The sequence below is a fragment of the Sphaerodactylus townsendi genome, linkage group LG02 (genome assembly GCF_021028975.2).
Source record: "Sphaerodactylus townsendi isolate TG3544 linkage group LG02, MPM_Stown_v2.3, whole genome shotgun sequence".
NCBI classification, from domain to species: Eukaryota; Metazoa; Chordata; class Lepidosauria; order Squamata; family Sphaerodactylidae; genus Sphaerodactylus; species Sphaerodactylus townsendi.
In genome coordinates, this window is record NC_059426.1 from 102,578,640 (window position 1) to 102,597,477 (window position 18,838).

At 43.9% G+C, this 18,838-nt stretch overlaps 1 protein-coding gene across 1 annotated transcript; it reads left to right on the plus strand.

Annotated features, from left to right (window-relative positions):
- The first annotated feature begins 2,693 nt into the window (after positions 1-2,693).
- DBX1 (developing brain homeobox 1) lies at positions 2,694-10,604 on the plus strand. Its single transcript, XM_048483377.1, has 4 exons — positions 2,694-3,271; positions 3,794-3,895; positions 6,176-6,375; positions 9,260-10,604. The coding sequence occupies exons 1-4, from the start codon at positions 2,896-2,898 to the stop codon at positions 9,644-9,646; spliced, it is 1,065 nt and encodes a 354-aa protein (XP_048339334.1). The 5' UTR covers positions 2,694-2,895; the 3' UTR covers positions 9,647-10,604.
- The last annotated feature ends 8,234 nt before the right edge of the window (positions 10,605-18,838 follow it).

Sequence of the window (18,838 nt, forward strand, 5' to 3'; positions counted from 1 at the left end):
GAAAAAGCGGCGGAGGGAGGGAGGGAGAACAGCTGAAGCTGACAGTCCGTTCATGCTTAATAGGATCAGGGCTGCCCGCCTCGGGCTGCACGCTTCGGCCGTCGAAAGGCTGGCTGGCACCAAAGGCCTGAATTGGGGGGGTGGGGGGCATTTCAAGCGCGGGACGTTTTAACACATCTGTTAGGTTCTGCAACAGGCAGGCAGGCAGGCCCCACAAACCTCGGCCACGGCGGCTTTTGCATCGCGGACTTGACCGGTCCTCCCCATCGGAGCTGTTTATACGCCAGGTTCTTGGCCACCATCCCCGCCCCGCTTCCAGGGAGAGAGAATCCCTTGTGTGTCCCGAAAATGGACTGTTGGCGTTGGTTTGTTATGTTGAGCCTTGAGAGACAAGAAAAAAACGGCGTCTTCAACACACACACACACACACACACTGAAAATGCAGTGAAATGTAGGGGGATCTCGCTGTGGAAAAACAAAACACCCCCAAATCCCATCTCAAATCTTGCATGAGGACCAACTAATAAAGGATGGAATACCTTAATGGGTTAATAGAGCATGGGGTTGTGACGTCTGGGATTGGTCTCCTAAAGGGCCAGCCTTGCTAACTGTAGTTAAACATTGCATATGGTTTAAGATTTAGTGTTTTAGTCTTTTTAAGGTGAATGGGTGATCTGCAGACATTTAAAATAGACTGTAATTTATGTTTTCATTATCTATAATATGTTGGAAGCCGTTCCACCAGGGGAACGGCAACATAGAAGAAGAAGAAGAAGAAGAAGAAGAAGAAGAAGAAGAAGAAGAAGAAGAAGAAGAAGAAGAAGAAGAAGAAGAAGAAGAGTTCCAGTAATCCGACTCACAACCCACTACATCAGCAGCTCTGTGTCTGCTCACAATCCCTGTTTTCGAATGTTTGTTTTGCCTTCCTCTGAGGAAGAGCAGGGATCACTGGGGAGTGTGAGGGGAGGTAGTTGTGAATGTCCTGCCTTGTGGATGGGATTGGACTAGATGACCCTGGAGGATGACCCTGGAGAAGCCTTCTACCTCTGTGTTTCTGTCCCACCCAGTTAGCAGAATTTACGATCAGGACTCGAACAATCTTAAACAGTGTTATACTCTTCCAAGGCTCATTCTGCACATGCAGAATAATGCACTTTCAAACTGCTTTCAGTGCTCTTTGAAGCTGTGCGGAATGGCAAAATCCACTTGCAAACAATTGTGAAAGTGGTTTGAAAACGCATTATTTTGCGTGTGCGGAAGGGGCCCAAGTCAGTTGAAGGCAACGGGTTTAAAACGGTGTGGCTTTGTTCAGGATTGTGCTGTTGGTTTTTCCAGTGCCAGGGAACCCCCAGGAACAGCAATGCTTAAGGGGAAACAACAGCTTTCTTTCAATGAATGAAAAAGAAATAGACCAACTTCTAAAGGATGGCTTGAGGGCTGGAAGATGAGGCGGATGGTCTGTGCAAGGACTTAGTCTGCTGTGCCTGTGAGCATCAAACTAGCGGAGAGCTGTAGGACTCTTCCTGTGCCGCAGATTTGGAGAGAAAACGGATTACCAAAACAACTAATAATGTTGAAAAACTTCTCTTGTCCATGTCAAAAATAGACACTTTTTTTCCAGCTGGAATTTCCCATCACACGCAGACTCCTAATAGCTTTGACCCTTCTGAGAAACCAATTACCTTGAGGGTTGGTTTGCTGTCCCAGTTTTCCGGGGCACCTCCCTTGCCAGATGGTTGTGGTGGGTTTTCCGGGCTGTGTGGCCGTGGTCTGGTAGACCTTGTTTCGCCTGCATCTGTGGCTGTCATCTTCAGAGGTGTATTCACAGAGAGAAGTCTGTTACACACTGTGCCTAGTGAGACAATGGCTAGTGAATACACCTTTGAAGATGCCAGCCACAGATGCAGGCGAAACGGTTGGAACAAGGTCTACCAGACCACGGCCACATAGTCTGGAAAACCCACTCCAACCAGTTGAATCCGGCCGTGAAAACCTTCAACAACCTTTGGAGTGTTTAAACTTTCGAACAGGGGAACTTGTCGGGGGATGGGGTTACCGTTGGGTCTTCCCCAGCCTCTGTGTAAAGGAGGGAAAAACCCCAAGACCCTAGATACCCACTCAGTCCATCACAGCATCCCACATCAACCCCCCTTTTGATCCACATAAAACTTTTAATTCCACGTTCCCTCATTTGTAGTTGCGCCTAGATAAGTTTATGGATATTTATTGATTGATTTCCAGAAACACAAAGGGGGGGGGGGGAGCAAATAAATTTAGGGCTTTCCTTTCAATTCCATCTCCTTTACCGCCCCCCCCCCCCCCCCCCCCCCCCCCGGACGCAGGAGACGAGATGTCATCAGAAACTTTTTAAAAAGATGGGCATTTAATTAGCCGGGTGCGTGTTCTGCGGGTTGCGACGGAACAAAAACCCTGCTGGGAGCCTTTGGAGCGACGTCTTTCCAAAAGAGGCGGTCAATATGCAAAATTGATGACCACACAGCCTTTGTGGCGGCCCATTGTGCGACGCTGGCTGATGAAGTCTAATCCAATCATCAATTGCACCCCGGGACCAATCGCAGAGCCCCGGGCTGGCGGTGAATGAAACTCAAGTGGGAGACCCCCATTGTGCGAGCTGTCACTTCGCAAAGCGCTTGAGCGCCGCCGGCCCATATAAAACCCATCCGGCAGGAGGCCCGGTCAGGAGAGCCCGGCCAGACTCGCCAGGGAGACCTTTCGAGGCGGTGGCCGTGCGGAAAAGCGGCGCAGGGAGGGCGGGGGCAACTAACGCGATCTATCTATTCATATCTCTTTTGAGGGGGATCAAAGCCACCCCAAGGCGAGGTTGGTCCTTGGAAACTTCGGGAGGCGCCTGGGCTCGGGCTCTTCGCCTCTGTCATGATGTTCCCCAGCCTGATCGCTCCTCCCACGGTGTATCCGAGTCTCCTGCGTCCCACTCCCACTCTCACCTTGCCTCGCTCGCTGCAGTCCGCTTTTTCCAGCCACTCCAGCTTCTTGGTGGAAGACCTCATTCGGATCACCAGCCCGGCCGGTTACCTGCCCCGAAGCAACGCCCCTCCGCCCAGCATGTCTCCGCCCGTCTCCGGGACCAGCACCGGAGGGACTGACGCGGGGGGCGCCGAGATGGTCCCTCCTTCCACCCCTTCCGGGGCTAGGCGGGGCTGCTCCTCGCAGACCTCCGCCTCTGCCAGTAACGACGCCACTTTCCTGAAGTTTGGGGTCAACGCCATTCTGTCATCTACGCCCAGGACAGGTAAGCTGGTCCTCCACGCTTGCCTCTTCCGGAGAAGCAGCGCTCCAGGGGAGTCTGAGCGGAGGGTGGGGGGCGGGGTCGTGAAATGAAAGTCCTCCTTAGCCCACAAGTCTTCCCCAGAGCAGCACTGCAAAGGTCCTCGGCAACGGGGGTTTGGGGGAGGGGGGAGAAGAAATGGTGGAGCGTTGTTGGGCAGAACTGGTCTTATATCACACCCAGAGGGGCTTCGGAGGAAGTTGTGGCATTGGGGCACACTCCAGGTGCGCTGGCCTTTTTTAGGTCAGAGTGATAAGAGTTAATATCCCGGTGCAGGTGGTGGGCTGCCTACAGGCTTGGATTGTCTGCCTCTTCTTCTGCTCCCGGGCACTGCCACCAAGAGTTAGCAAACTTGACTTTGCAGAGAATGATTGGCATTTTCTCTCTGCTCTCCCCCCCCCCTTTTTGACCGGGGTGGTTCTGCTTCCTATTTCAGACGATCTTGGGGCCATGCACTCCTCTCTAATATGCCTTTTCTTTCCCCAGAGACTCCCCACGCATTGCTCCAGAATGTCCCTCCCAAGACCTTCTCTTTCCCCTACTTCGAAGGAACCTTCCAGCCTTTTCTCAGGTCTTCTTACTTCCCAGGTAGGTCGATGGAGCTTTCCCCGAGCCCTTCTTTTATCCCCCCCTCCCCTCCCCTCGGCCGCCCAGCCGCCGCCCCGCGCTGCTCCTGAACTGCTGTAGGCAGTTTTTAAAAAAGCGATTTATATCTCGCGGTCCAGCGCAGGGAGGGGAGTGATCCTCCAGTTCAGAGGTTGGACGGGCTACAACATTCACGAATCAGTCGCGCCAATTTGATGCCCTATTTAGCACAAGCGGTGACTTGCCTGACATGTTGGTTCCCGATTTTCTCCCTCCCTTGCTCTACAAATTAGCCGGGATTGTCATGGTCCCAATGTGAGACGGGGCCTTTTTGACAGAGGCGCTGCCGGCCTCCTCTTCTGGGCGGCGGTTTTCCCACAGGGTCGCGGCGCTCGGCTCCTGGTCGCCAACAAAAGTTTCAGCACCATGACCAATTTGGTCAGCTCCCTCCGGGCAGCCACACACAGACCGGGCCCGGGCTCGGCCTTGCCGCTGATAGACATTTACCAGCCATAGACTAATTTCCCATTAAGGGTCATTCGCTCTACCAACGTTTTCACAAGACCACATGGTGTGCTCCCTTGTTTGGGGACTTCTGTGTGGCCGGGGCCAACCTCCTCCTCTCCAGATTTTTTGCCTTTAGAAAATTTGGCTGCCCCTTGGAGAAAGGCAAAGAAGCAGGTAGGTTTGGCAGCCTCTCAGAATCATAGCCCAGAACAGTACAGACTCATGCCTGGTAACCCTTTTGCTGCCAGGTGTCCTGCTACTTAACATTACTCTATTAATCCAAACCATCTGCCCTGTACCATCAAAGTGCAATATTGTTGACACCCAATTGTGTGATTGAGAGCACCTGATGTTACAGCTGAGCAGGTGTATATTTGAAAGAGAGGCCATTGGAAGCCCCACCTGAACACCTCTGGACCCTATACAGAAAGAAAAATACAAAGGTCCTCTTGGTAGGCATTTCTTTTTCTTACATTATGAAATCTCAATTGTTTATTTTTTCTTCCTGAAGACATGCTGTGTCATTAACTTAGTGTTTTTATGCCGACACATTTGCAACTATGGAACTGTTCTTGGGTTTTTTTACATCACAAAATTATACTAGTCTTCTTCTGGTGTTCAATGGACTATATAAGAATGTTATAAAAAACAAACATCCAAATAATCAGAAATGCATCATAAAAGTAACTCCAGCTCTTAATTCTGTAGCTGTAAAGTTAAAACTAACTTTTAAAAAATAACTCCATCAACAATCTGTTCCAAAAGCCAAGAGTCTCTCCATTCAGTCTCCTGATAATGGAATTTGCTTCCTTTCTCCAGCGTTTGAATGGCCCAACAAAAACAACTTGAGCCTTATATATAGCTTTTCATGTCCATTTAATGAAAATGATTTGGGGAAAGAGAAGACTGTGTCATCAGTATTCTTCCCCAGAAGCCTGGCATGCAGTTGTGTTTAGTTTGAAAGTGTAAATCTCTTTTGTTCCAATAATATATGGCTTTAGCTGCTTGTCCTCAGTCTTTTTCTGTTAGTTCATTACTACACAATTACTATTCACGCTTCATTAGAATCTCTGTTTCTCTTTGGGAGTTTTTCTTTCTGCCTTAAAGGCAAAATTCTGCCCTTTTTATCATACCAATTCCATTGGGAACCGGTCAGTGTGCTAATTAGCTGTTACTTTTTCATGTCTTAGAGTAAATTCTGCAAGTTCTGTAAGGAAAGGCGGTGGGAGGAAAGATTTATATAAAAAAAGATGAATGCTGATTGATCAAAACTTGCATCTAAAAGAGACTTTTTGTTCAAATCAGAAAAGTCCCTCATTTTCATCTGGGACATAATAAAGTGCCTGCTATGCAAAAAAAAATCCTTCTGAAAAATCAAATAGTTGAATGAGATAAAGGTTTGTTATTATTGTTATTATTATATCTTAGTCTCCCTGGCCTTTTCTTTTCATGATCTTTGAACATGGCAACAAAACAGTCCAACTATGATGTAACTAAATCTAATCTAGTTATCATTGGCTGAAAAGAATAGTTAAGTTAAGCGTAAATTCCCTTTTATCACTTCAGGTTTATAGGTGCTGGTCTGAGACAGAAAGTGTACAGAAAGAAAAAGAGGAGGGAGGGGAAAAACCCAAGGCTTTTAAATCAAAGGGTGATTCGCCTCTGACTTCAATGGGGGATGGATCACATCCTTTGGAAGCTGAACACTCATGGCTCAAGGGCCTCCCCCCTCCTGGACTGATTCAGTCAACAGTGCCTATTCTTTCTTTTTTACAGCCTCTTCCGTGGTGCCCATCCCTGGCACATTTTCTTGGCCTTTGGCTGCCCGAGGGAAGCCACGCAGAGGAATGCTCCGCAGGGCAGTCTTCTCAGATGTGCAGCGCAAAGCTCTGGAGAAAATGTTTCAAAAACAGAAATATATCAGTAAACCAGACAGGAAGAAGCTGGCTGCCAAACTGGGCTTGAAAGACTCTCAGGTAACTAATCATCCTTGTAATCAGTCACAGATAATATGGATCAGGGTGGAAGGAAGTTTGAGTGGATATTTGCCCTTTACTTCCTGGAGGCAACAAAGACAGTTGGTCAGATGCCCAGCTGAGCGAACAAGCATGTCCTTGACCACAACCCAGTTAAGTCAGAATAGTGAGATTTAAAGCAGGCTGGTTGCATTGAAGCCAATAGAATTGGTGTCCTCTTTTGACCACATTGACCTGAAAACAATTTCCATTGGTTTTGCTGAAACATTTCCAAATAGAGATATCATCTGGACCACCTCTACAAGGAAGGCCCATTGAGTTCAGAAATATACACAAGAGACCATTCTTAGGACTGAATGGAACACAGGATTGCAGCCTTCTGCCGGTGAAAGATTACTTTCCTCAGTTTTACATGCATTTAACATGAAGAAAATCCTGCTGTTTTTGAGTTCAATGGATTTTGTTTGTTAACACAGAAACATAGAACGAAAGGATCTCAAGGGTCATCTGGTCCAATGGTAGGAACTATGAAGCTCAGGAGTCATAGCTCAATGGTACAACTCAGTGGTACAACTCAGGGGTACAACAGTTGTTTGGATGCAAAAGGTCTCGGGTTCAATCCTCAGTTAAGGGGGGAAAGGATCATGTAGTAGGTGGCATGAAATACTTTTGCCTGAGACCCTTGGAGGGCCATTGCTTGCCTGAGTAGACAGTGCTGACCTTGATGAACCAATGGTCTGGTTTAATATAAGGCAGGTTCATGCATTCACCTGTGTGCATCACTAACAGCACAATCATAAGCAGAGTCAGATACTTCTAAAGCTACTGACATCCATGGCCTTAGGTGGGTATAACTGTGCTGAGGAATTGCACTGTAAAAGGCCATATAGCATCAGCTTTAGATTTCATCACACTGACTCTTTGTGACTCTTCATAGATAGCTCCTTGCCTTGTAGATCTTCCCATTTGTCACAGCACTACAACTCACCCTATGATGAAAATGGAATTCTGCTCGGTAAACAGCTGTACAAGATTGCTGTACAGCCTTCCCATGATGGGCTTCAAAGATGACACAACACAGATAGTTGTAGCACCTTGAAAGCTTTTTAATGCTCCCTCATCTTCATGCATAGTTGGAGGGATGATACGTTTAAAGTGGCTTGCCCCTTTGAAAAGGCTTGTTGTGCACTAATTGAAGCGTCAGAATTGTCTATAAGGGCAACCCCATCAAGAGCTCATTACAGTAGTTCGTTGTATAGATTGCAGTATGGAGCAATGTGACCAGATCAGATGAATCTGGGAAAGGAGAACTTATGAGCAAAATGAACATGAAAGAAGTGCTCTTCTCTAGCCAGCTTCTCTCATAATAAGGATGAGTTCAAGGATACTCTACAAACTGTCCATGATCTGCCAATTCTTCTGTGATCTCTTGTCAGATAGATCCCTATGCAAAAACTAATTATATGCAGTGGGATACTATTTTTTGTAAGGTTCCTGGCTTGTAGATAGAGCCGTTGCATGCTCAGGATATATAATGTAGGTTGCATAAATTTGTCATATTGAATGTTCTTAGGGGGGCTTATTGGCAAATCTCATCACCCTCTGTATGCACATAGATGATATGCTAGTAAAATGCAGTTTTCAGGTAACAGTTAGGGTAGCTTAAAGCCAGTCGTGCACTTACAATATAACCTCAGGCAAGCCACTGCCTGTCATCCCGAGCTGTCCGTATGAGCCATATCAGAATAGCAGTAATAGGGCTACACTAACAGGTTTGTTATAAGGATTCTGATATCTATGTGAATCACTTAGAACATTAAAAACAGTACAGATGTTGGTTAGTGCAACCTGAAGTGTGCTTAATCCAAGCACTTTGGTTGAAATGAGTTGTGAAGTGAGTTGCAAACAGCAAGTCGAGGAGAATTGGGCAGTTCCTTGAAGATTCGTCTTGCTTCCAACCAAAGAGCACATGCATGTGAATGGAAATCCAACTCAGTGTCACTTTCTTTGGCTGCGCAACAGTTTATCTGGTGGGATTTTTAAGTTTAGTTTCAGCTGACAAACATAATTTCAGAAATGCTCACTACTGTAGGCAAGAACTACACCAACGGAAAGGTCAGCCAAGTTTTGTATTGTTACTTATTTTTATCACAGCTAATAAATCTGAATTGTTAGGGCTTTTAATATGAGACTACACCTAAAGAAAGAAACAAATTGAGCCAATAAATACCTAGCATGCTGGACGCAAAGTATAGATGACTGAGGAAGGCAATGGCAAACTGTAAGCCTAGTCTGCCTAGTAAATGTAATAATGTGAAGTCACCCCATTGGTTAGTAATGACCCAGTGTTTGCACAAGGGACTACTTTTACCTTTTCCAATAAATATAATCTTTTAACTTCAGAGAGCAGAGAAGAGATATTTACTAACAGTGTCAGAACATCCCAAGTAGAGAACTACTTATTGCTTGGAGAAGTATCAGCAAAGGGGGGAGGGTGCCATTGTAAGATGGGCTTTCCAAGGGTGTGATCTGGAATTTTAAAAAAGCAATTCTGGAAGGAAGGCATGACAGGAAGAAGAATGGAGGGAAGGGACCCAGTCTCCAAGATGACTGTTGAAAACTATCTGTAACATTTTATCCTGCTCTTCTTTCAACGAGTTCAAGGCAGAAGAAGCAGTTCTACTTTCCTACCTTTTATTTTCACAACAAAGCTGGGCAGTAGATTAGACTGAGAGAGGCTGGCCTAAGTTCACCCAGTAAGTTTTGTGGTAGAATGGGAATCTAATGGATCTATAGCTTGTGGAAATGTAGCAGAGATTCTGGACAGAACCATTTGCGAATGCAATGAATAACAACCACACTGGCATATTTTTGAAAATTCTAGGTGAAGATCTGGTTCCAAAATAGAAGAATGAAGTGGAGGAACTCCAAAGAAAGAGAGCTGCTTTCCTCTGGTGGCTGCCGGGAACAAACCTTACCCACCAAGTTTAATCCTCACCCAGACCTCAGTGATGTAGGAAAGAAAGGTTCTGGGGAGGAGGAGGAGGAGGAAACAGTATCCCACCTTTGCCCAGCCAGCCCCAGGCATACCTTAACCTATCACCACCAGGCTACAGATCATCCACACCTGAGAGAGAGGCTGGATTCCCAGATGCTTCCCTCTCCAACTCATTCCTGCAGCCCCCACAAACCATCAGACTTCTCAGACTCAGAAGAGGAGGAGGAGGAAGAGGGGGAGGAAGAGGAAGAAGAAGAGATCACAGTCTCATAGAGACATCTTTTCTTGCTATTCCAAGACTTTGCAAAGATGTAAATAATCTAAGAGCTATTTAATTGAAGAGGTGGTGTCAGCCTGCAAGTCTACGTGGTTCACATATGCAATACACTGGTAATCTAGTATCCACTTCTTTACCCTGATTAGAAAACGTTACCATTCAGAACTTCCTATGGTTATTGCTCACAAGCCGTCCTCCTTGCACTTTTCCAATGGAAGTTATAGACTTTAAGGCCAATTTTTTAAAAAAACTTTAGTTTGAAAACCTGCTTGTTAGAAAACTGATTCAGTTAGTGATTCAGTCACAGTGGAGAACAAGTGAACTTCAGGATGATTCATTTTCTCCAAAGGACACAGAGATATTCCAGTAAACCATCCTTTTGAGAGTGGCTTCTATATAACATCCACTAGGCTGCTGAATGTCAGTGTCTTGCCACTCACAGCCTATAGCAGAATACAAATAGGAAACAGGGTCTCACATTATTTCTGGCACTGCCATGACTCTAAATTTGAATGTTTTATGTTAATTTATTGATCTCTCTTGACACCATGCCAACATGCATCCCCAGCCTTTGGCCATCCTCTATTTTGTGTCTGCTGATGCTGTAATGAGGATACAGGGATATGGGCCATCTCTTTGATTTTTGACTGAACTTTGCTGGCTTTGCACAGCTTTTGTAAACTGTACATTATTTTTGTACTCTTACGCTGTATGGAGATTTTTTTTACCAAGCCTACTGTGAGTATACAGATGGACTTTGCTATATTTGGATGGAGGAGGGGATACGCAGTTGGAGCTATTTTTAAAAATTGTTTAACTCAAAGAGAAGTTTAGTGGTTTAACTGTGTAACTTATAAAACCATTGTTTATTTTTTACTGTGTACAGATTTTAAATATGTATATATAACTGATGAAAGCAAATGCCAAATAAAAAAGAGTGTGAGGCTGATAGTTTTTTTAAGTCCAATGTGATTTTATTCATGTATCGATCTAAGTTGATTTGGGTAGTGATTCTTGGAACATTTACACCCAAGCTTTATTGTTTTTAGAACTATGCATGCTTGTCCCAAGGAAACGACCCAATGCCGCTGCATTGTGAAACTACTACAATGACTTTCATCAATGAATTAGAGATTGTTTGATTTCAAAAACTGAAGAGTTTTGCCTTAGAACAGTTGGCAACATTCAGCATTTGTTAATATGATAATACATTTGTCTCTAGTTTCCTTGAGTGAAGGTCCTCATGGACAGATCATATATCATTTATAATCACCTACATTTTAAGTGTTTATACTGCCTTTGGACCTGTGGAGCCAGTGCCATTCATCAGTCTATGACATTTTTAGTATTGTTTCAGGCTCACAGCACAATTGTATTACAGTTCCCAATGGCAGTGTCAACGCTTGTGATCCAGTTTAGCACATTTGATTAACTTGAATCACTTTCAGCTTAGGAGCCGGACAGGAAAATGGCCATTGCTAGAGCACTGCAGAGAGAAGCAATGCAGTTTTGCTACTCTTCCCTTACCCAAGCTCACCATATAGCAAGCTAGAGCCAGTCAAGGAAAGTTCCTCTTTTGTAAGTTAATTTTCCCCCCTGTGAAGTATACTTGGCAAATCGCAGATGGGGAAGAGAAAGAGCCAGTTGCGGGATACCAAAATCATATATAAAAATCATTCACAGTCAAAACAGAGTTTGGAACAATTTCAATGAAAAAGTGTTTCTTGAGCATTCAAGAGTGCTGTTCATATTTGCGATCAAATTGTGATTCAGATAAATGGTTGTCCATCATGGTTTAACAAGCATGTAGAACTCACTAAATTAGTGACAGTGGAACCATAGTCGATGCTCTGCTGTTCTATCATGAGGGAATAATTTTTGAGTAATTGAAAAGAGAGAGTGTGTGTAATTCCTTGTCCCTGAAGAAGGGTTGCATATATTAGTTCTACTTGCTCCTTCTAGAGACACTCTTGGGTACCTGTTACATTCACATCAAGGTCTTTTTTCTGCCATTCCTCCTGGGAAGCATTTTTAAAATGCTGCCAGAGAAAGGGAGGTGCCAAGGGTTGTTGGTATTAACATTCAACCTTCACTGGCCTTGATTACTTTTTCAAAGACCGATTGCCATACCTTTGGGGTTAGGATGCCTTGCTTGAAGTGTGCCAGCAGATTCTGACTTAGTCTCTCGGCCCTATTCTTCTGCTTGCGAGGACAGGAAAAAAATAATGGATCACACCATCTATAGGAAAAGCCACACACAAGTGTTCCTACTTACAGGATTGACTGCTCAGAAACAGATGGTGTGTGATGGACTAATTTTCAAGCACTCAGCTGTCAATGAAGAATGTTGTTCCTGCAGATGCTTGCCAACAGAGCATCAGTTATATATAGTCTTGTGACAAATACCCCACTTTGGGTTGAATCTGCTGCAGAATTTCTGCTTACACTAGAGTCAGGGATATCAAACATGCAGTTTGCGGGCTGTATCTGGCCCCTTGAGAGGGCCTATCAGGCCCACATCAGCTGAGGCAACCCCCTTGCTCTTGATCAGGCCTGGTAAGCAACCACACATGTGCCAACCTGAGCTGGCAAACCTACTCTGGGCCCCTCCAGTGCCAGCCACCTCGCCCAGTGGTAAACCTGCTGTGGGCTTGCCAGCTGAAACAGCCACCCCTCCCCGCTGGTGCTGACCACCTCACTCAGTGCTTCTTTTGTGGGCTCACAAGGGCAGGCAGACATTCCCCTCACTCTCCATTTGACCTGGTGAACCACCTTTCCAGGCCAATCTGAGCTGGCAAGACTGCAGTGGGCTCACCAACTGAGGCAGCCACCTCCCCTCCAGTGCCAACCACCTCCCCCAGTATCAATCTGGGCTAGTAAATCTGCTACAGGTTCAACTGCTCAGGTAGCCACCCACCACAATGCTGGTCATCTCCCCTAGTGCCAGTCTGGGCTAATGAGCCTGCTGTGGGCCTTTCAACTGAGACAGCCACCTTCCCCCTCCAGTGCTGATCTAGGCTGGTGAGCCTGGTGGGGGCTCACCAGCCGAGGCAGCCACCCACCTCACAAGACTCAGTCAGACCAAGTCATAATTAAGTCATATCCAGCCTGCGTAACAAACTAGTTCAACACCCCTGCCCTAAGTCAAACTTGTGTTCCCCACTAGGGGTTTTATGTGAGCAAGATGTTGTGCAGCCAGCCTTTGGGTACTAGGACATGTAAGTATGAAAGCAATAGGTATTTCACAAGATATTTCACAAACTAAAGTGCACTGTCTGTTTATGTTTCTCATTGCACATCAATCGATACAAGCTTTTGCCAAGCATTTAGGAGAGCCTAACTTCTCTCTGCCTTTCCCTCTTCTTACCTCTTGAGTGTGCACACATATACATATGCACACACACATACATATTGCACCATTTTAAATTTCCCATGGAGTTCACCAGCTGTATGCCATTTTGTACGCAGGGCTACCAAATAGAGGCTGGGGAATTTCTGGAGATTTGGGGATGTAGTCTGGGAAAGGGGGGACAGATGTAGCCTGGGAAAGGGGGGACAGACCTCAGTGTGGTATAATGATGCCATACTGTCCATCCTTCAAGGCAGTCATTTTTTTCTGTGGAAACTAATCTCTGCAGTCCCAGAGATCAGTTATAATTCTGGGAAACCTTCAGGCTATCTGGAGGTTTGCAACTCTATGTAAGTCATGTTTGGGCTACAGCCCATATAGACTGAGCACATGCAGTGGAGGTTAATCCCTTAGGGCAAAAAGGGCAGTGTCCCACAGCCAGCCCCAACTCCTTACAGTCCTTAGCACAGGATTGCCAGGCTTGGGGTGTGGCTGCATCTGACCATAGAGAACTGGAGGATTCCTACAGAGTCTCCAAAATGCAACCTCACTTCTGATGTCAGACACTATTCCACACCCTTGTTTCTCCTGCTGCTCCCAGCAGTAGTAGACAGGTAAGCATGGTTTGTAAGTAACTGGTTAACTGACAGGTAAGCATGGTTAACTAACGAGCTGTCTATTATAATTAAAGAAGCAGACAAGGGAGGCACAATCATTATACAGAATGGGACAGATTATGTAGCAGAGATAAATAGACAGTTGAATGATGAGACTTATTACATTAAAGTACATCAGGACCCAACAGAACATATAGCTTCTTTAATTAAAATAGCCATTAATGAAGCTAATTCCATGGGCTGGATCTCTGAAAAGATAGCCAACTATTTAATTAAAAAATTCCCTAGGATACCTGGGTTTTATACACTGCCTAAAATTCATAAATCGGGATCCCCCCCACCAGGCAGACCTATAGTGTCTGCGACGGCCTCCATTTTTGAGCCGCTTGCGATTTATGTTGATAGTTTTTTGCAACCTATAGTCAAAAACATTCCATCATATATTAAGGACACATCAGATTTAATAAACAAAGTAGAGGGCATGAAATGTCCAGATGGGGCAAGGGAAGGGGAGGGAGGGGTGATATGCAAGCGGTTGCATGCAGGGGAGGAAGGGTTGGCATCCCCTTCCCTTGCATGCCACCTCTCCCCCTACCTCCTCTCCCCCTCTCTCTACTAGGGTGGGTGGGCCATGTCCAGATGCCGGGGCCCCTCCCTCCCCTCCCTTGCATGCTACCCCTCCCTCCCCCTACCTTGCATGCCACCCCCCTCACTCCTCTCCCCCTCCCTCCGCTAGGGTGGGTGGACCATGTCCAGATGCCAGGGCCCCTCCCTCCCCTCCCTTGCATGCCACTCCTCACTCCTTCCCTTGCCTTGCATGCTGCCCCTCACTCACTCCCCTCCCACCCTCCCCTTCCTTTGCACGCCACTCCTCCCTTTCCCCCTCCCTCTACTAGGGTGGGCAGGCCAGGAATTAAAGAAATAGTGTACAAACATTGGCATATTGTGAGTGATTTACCAGGATGCTCCAACCCTCCACTAATTGGCTTTAGATGGATACGAAATGTCAGACAATGCCTCATAAGATCTGATATAAAATCCCACATTAAACCCAAGCCCGTAACCATTGGACACTATAAATGTGGACATTGTTCCATGTGTAGCATGTCCATGAATACTAATGAGATACAAGATCCAATCTCTAAACGTATATGGCGAATAGAACACTTTTCGAACTGCAATACAAGTAAGTGTGTCAATATAATTATTTGTAAATCTGGATTGGTTTATATCGGCATAACTTTAAAATCTCTTAGAATGAGACTAATTGAACATACCAGTAGCGTCAGGAGACGGAAGGAAGATGCTCCATTGGTGCAACATTTCATGAATCAACAAACACAGAGAGGGACTTTAAATTTGTGGTTCTATACCACTGCACACATTTACCACCGAGTAATATTGATGTCAGAAGACATCTATTACAACGGGAAGCCTGATGGACTTTTTTATTTAATAGCCATATCAGTGGATTAAGTAAAGACCTAGACTTTGCATGTTATTTATGAGAAAAAAACCAACCATGTTTGTATGTTTTGATAAATATAATGGACCTTTCTTATATGGTTTAGATAAGTGAAATGTCTCTTTAAATGTAATAGCACATGATGGATGTGAATGTCTCAGGTGTGACACATAGTATCAATCATATATTACCATGACTGTACCTTTCTATTACACCACATGATTGGAATAGCCACTAGGGAAACATGGAAGCTTAAGCTCGATTGTGTGAGTGTGATAAAAATTATGATATTTTACAGAAACTTGTCAATTTAGATTGCATATGAACAAATATATTCTATTTATAATATAAACTTGAATTTGTATCATTTGTTAAAATACTTACAAAATACATATATTTAGACCTTGAATTGGGAATTTATAGATTAATATTAATGTATTGTAAAGTGTTTACACAAACATTATTTATATGGATTAATAAATAATATTTATTATTTATTATGTAATATAAGTATATTTATTAAAAATATTTATTAACAACATTTTAAACATATTTATTGAAGATCATGAAACACACAAATATATACAAATGGATTGGGACAATAGAAAATTGCTTATATAATATAGGACCAGTTGACAGGAATTATGAAAATGGCAACATGCTACTTATCATACTCAGATTTTATATACATTCACTTGATAGAATCCCTATGGTGGAGATATATATATGATTTTATATATATATATCATATATATCATGTATATATATGATAAATTGAGGTGTCTCTCACTAATGAAGAAGAGTTGAAAACGCAAACAAACGTGTGTCGCGTTCTGTATATTCCCGTTATGATGGTGAGATCTTTCAAGCACCTTAATGATGACTTGTAAAGTATTTTACACAGATGTCAACGTCCAGGTGTGGCTAATTATTTCTGCAGCTGTGGAGCCGGAAACATTCCATTAACCGCGGATACCTGGAACACAAGTCGTATGTTGACTTTATACAAAACTTTTTTTCTGTAACACATTTTCATGTGATAGGAAGGAAAACTTATTCCTGATGGAATTGAATCTATTTGTTATATATACTATTGAAATGTGATGTTATGTACATGTTACTAATGTTGATTGAGATTAATTAGATCATCATAATTAAACGTTGAGGTGATAACAAAAATTGGGATATTGGATAATACACTATGCCATTGCAGCACTGATATGCAGCGTTGTGTTTGTTTTGTGTTCGTTTTTCTCTGTAAGCAAATGCCTGCCTGGGAGAAGCAGTTGGCAAGTCTACCTTAGCAGATAGTTGAGACGCTGGCAGGCTGGCAGGTATGGAGTCACTCAGTCTCTGCCTTGTCTTTGTTTACTTCAGCACTCAGCATAAGAAAGTCTGCACACAGAGGACTCCCCTCCCTCTAAACCTAGTACAGCCATCTAGTACAATGAACTCATTGGGCAATTGGACAGGGAGCAGTCCATAAGACACCACTGATCAGGCCTGTCAATCCTGCTCCTTTCCTAGTGAAGTAGGGTTGCCAGTTCCAGGTTGGGAAAGTGCTGGAGATTTGTGGGGAGTCTGAGGCAAGCAAAGTATGCTGAAAAAAGGAGCTTTTTGCTCTAAGAAGTTGAAGAGTGATAGAAGGTAACATTAATGTGTGCCTGAGGAAAAAGACTGGAGTACCCTCCTCTTCCAGTATAAATTTCATTGGCCCAGAAACCCAAACTCCTTTCAGGCTTCAGTCCTATACTTGTTTGCTCAGAAGTGGAGCTTACTGAATATAAAGTGTATAGGATTGCCTCATGGAAGGCATTCTGCCCATGCTCTCAATCATTTTGTTACCAGAGCTTTTGAAAAGTATTTCCTCCAGAAAGAAAAGGTGTTGGTTGGTACTCCCGAGAGTCACTTTGATAAAACCAGCAAATATTGATCTAGTTTGGACTGGATGCATGTAGTTAATTACGCGATGAGGAAGGAAGATCTTTGACTTCTAAATGTGATAAAAGGCCTTCTGACTTTGTTACTTTTCAATGTGGAAAATGATTTGTTGAGCTGGAGATTCTGGGGACTCTTGGGTCAAAGTGAGGTCTGCTGTACTCATATCTCCCATCCACGCACATACAAACCTTACTCTTCAGACTAGTGTGCTGAGTAGTGGGTGCTAGGAAAGGGGGGGGGTGATTTCTATCCTATGGCTTCTGTAGTGTGAAGTTGACACTTGCTTCAGTGTTCCTCTTTGATACAATTGCAATTGTTTTCTTCCGCAGTATTGCAAGGAAAGATGGAGACTATTAGTTGATTTAATTTTGTTGGTTGGTTTATTTAGACTATCTTGTTATAAGGTGCAGGAGTTCAGAGTCCTTTTGGAGAGAAATGTGAGATATAAGCAAATGTGTTTGCTACTTGCCTTCAGAATTTTCTGCTACAATGTTTTTAATCTATAAAGGTATTTGTTTAAGATTTTTGCTGGTTATTTTAGTAATACTGTTTCCTGTATTTTGATATGTTGTTGATTATTACTGTTGCAAGTTGCCTGATGTCAAAATTTCATTTGAGAGGGAGGAATCTCAATATTTCAAATGAATACTTTTGAGGAATCAACAAAACATGCTGGATGGGAAATGTTTCTTTGTGGGAAATACTGTACAGATTGTATGCATACGAAAGGAAAAGCAAATCATTACAGGCAGGATTGTAATTGACTGAAAACAAACAAATTATTTTGAAAAAGAAGTGTTGGTCCAGTCTCTGTTAAAAAAGTCTCTTAGAGGCCAAACCCGTTTCAATTGACTTTGCTGTCATCTGGTGGCCATACAAATAACTACTTTCTTTTCTAAAATTTAAAGCATGATTCAACCAAAGTCCTGCTGATCTCTCTATGAGAGTTCGGTACACTATATATTAAAATCACCCTAAGTGAAATCAAAAAGGTTTCAAGGTGTTTTGATATAAAACTGAAATAACTAAGTACCTCAATGGTGCTTGCTGTGGATCCCAGTGGGAGCCACATTCAGCTATCATCAGCCATTAACCAAAAGAGCCATATGACTCCTAAATACCTTTCATATCTGTTCTACTACAAATACAATAAATATTAATATTAAATATCTAGCAATAATTGTACATGTTGGGTTTTCTCTCCTCACCACTGAAGATTAGGCTGTCTAGGAGGTGAACGGAAGGCCTTCTTCCTTTCTCCTCAGTCTGAGGCCTCACAACTCAGTGAGAGAATGACATTGCTGAGGCTCCAGGAAGAGAGTAAAACCACCACTCCACTGTATGCAGTTTATTCTTTTCCAGGGTGGCTGCGGATGGTGGTTGTACTTTCTTTTTCCTGGAGCAGCTTGCTTTTTCCCAGTCTAAAACTTGGGTACTGGGATGAGAATGCAGAGGCTGCAAAGAAGAGGAAGATGTTTGCTGGAAAGGCCTTTACTTCCATCCCTGGCATGACGACCACATCTCAGGGAGGCTCATCACGCTTACCTGTCCTGAAAATCATCTGCCAACCACAAGTCCTTGCTCTCCTGGCCCATGGAGTCAGGGCCACATTGGGCAACAGTGTCCAGAAGAACCACAGGTGGCTCCCAAGCTACTGAGTGAGCATTACTGATCTAGATACAGCACAGTGAGCCAGGATTGATCCTGTGACAACAGGTCACCACTATTTTGCCATCATTGACATAGCATAAAATTACAAAACAAGTTCCAATCTTTATGTTCGTGACAATAAAAAATGGCTCTTCAGACCAACAAA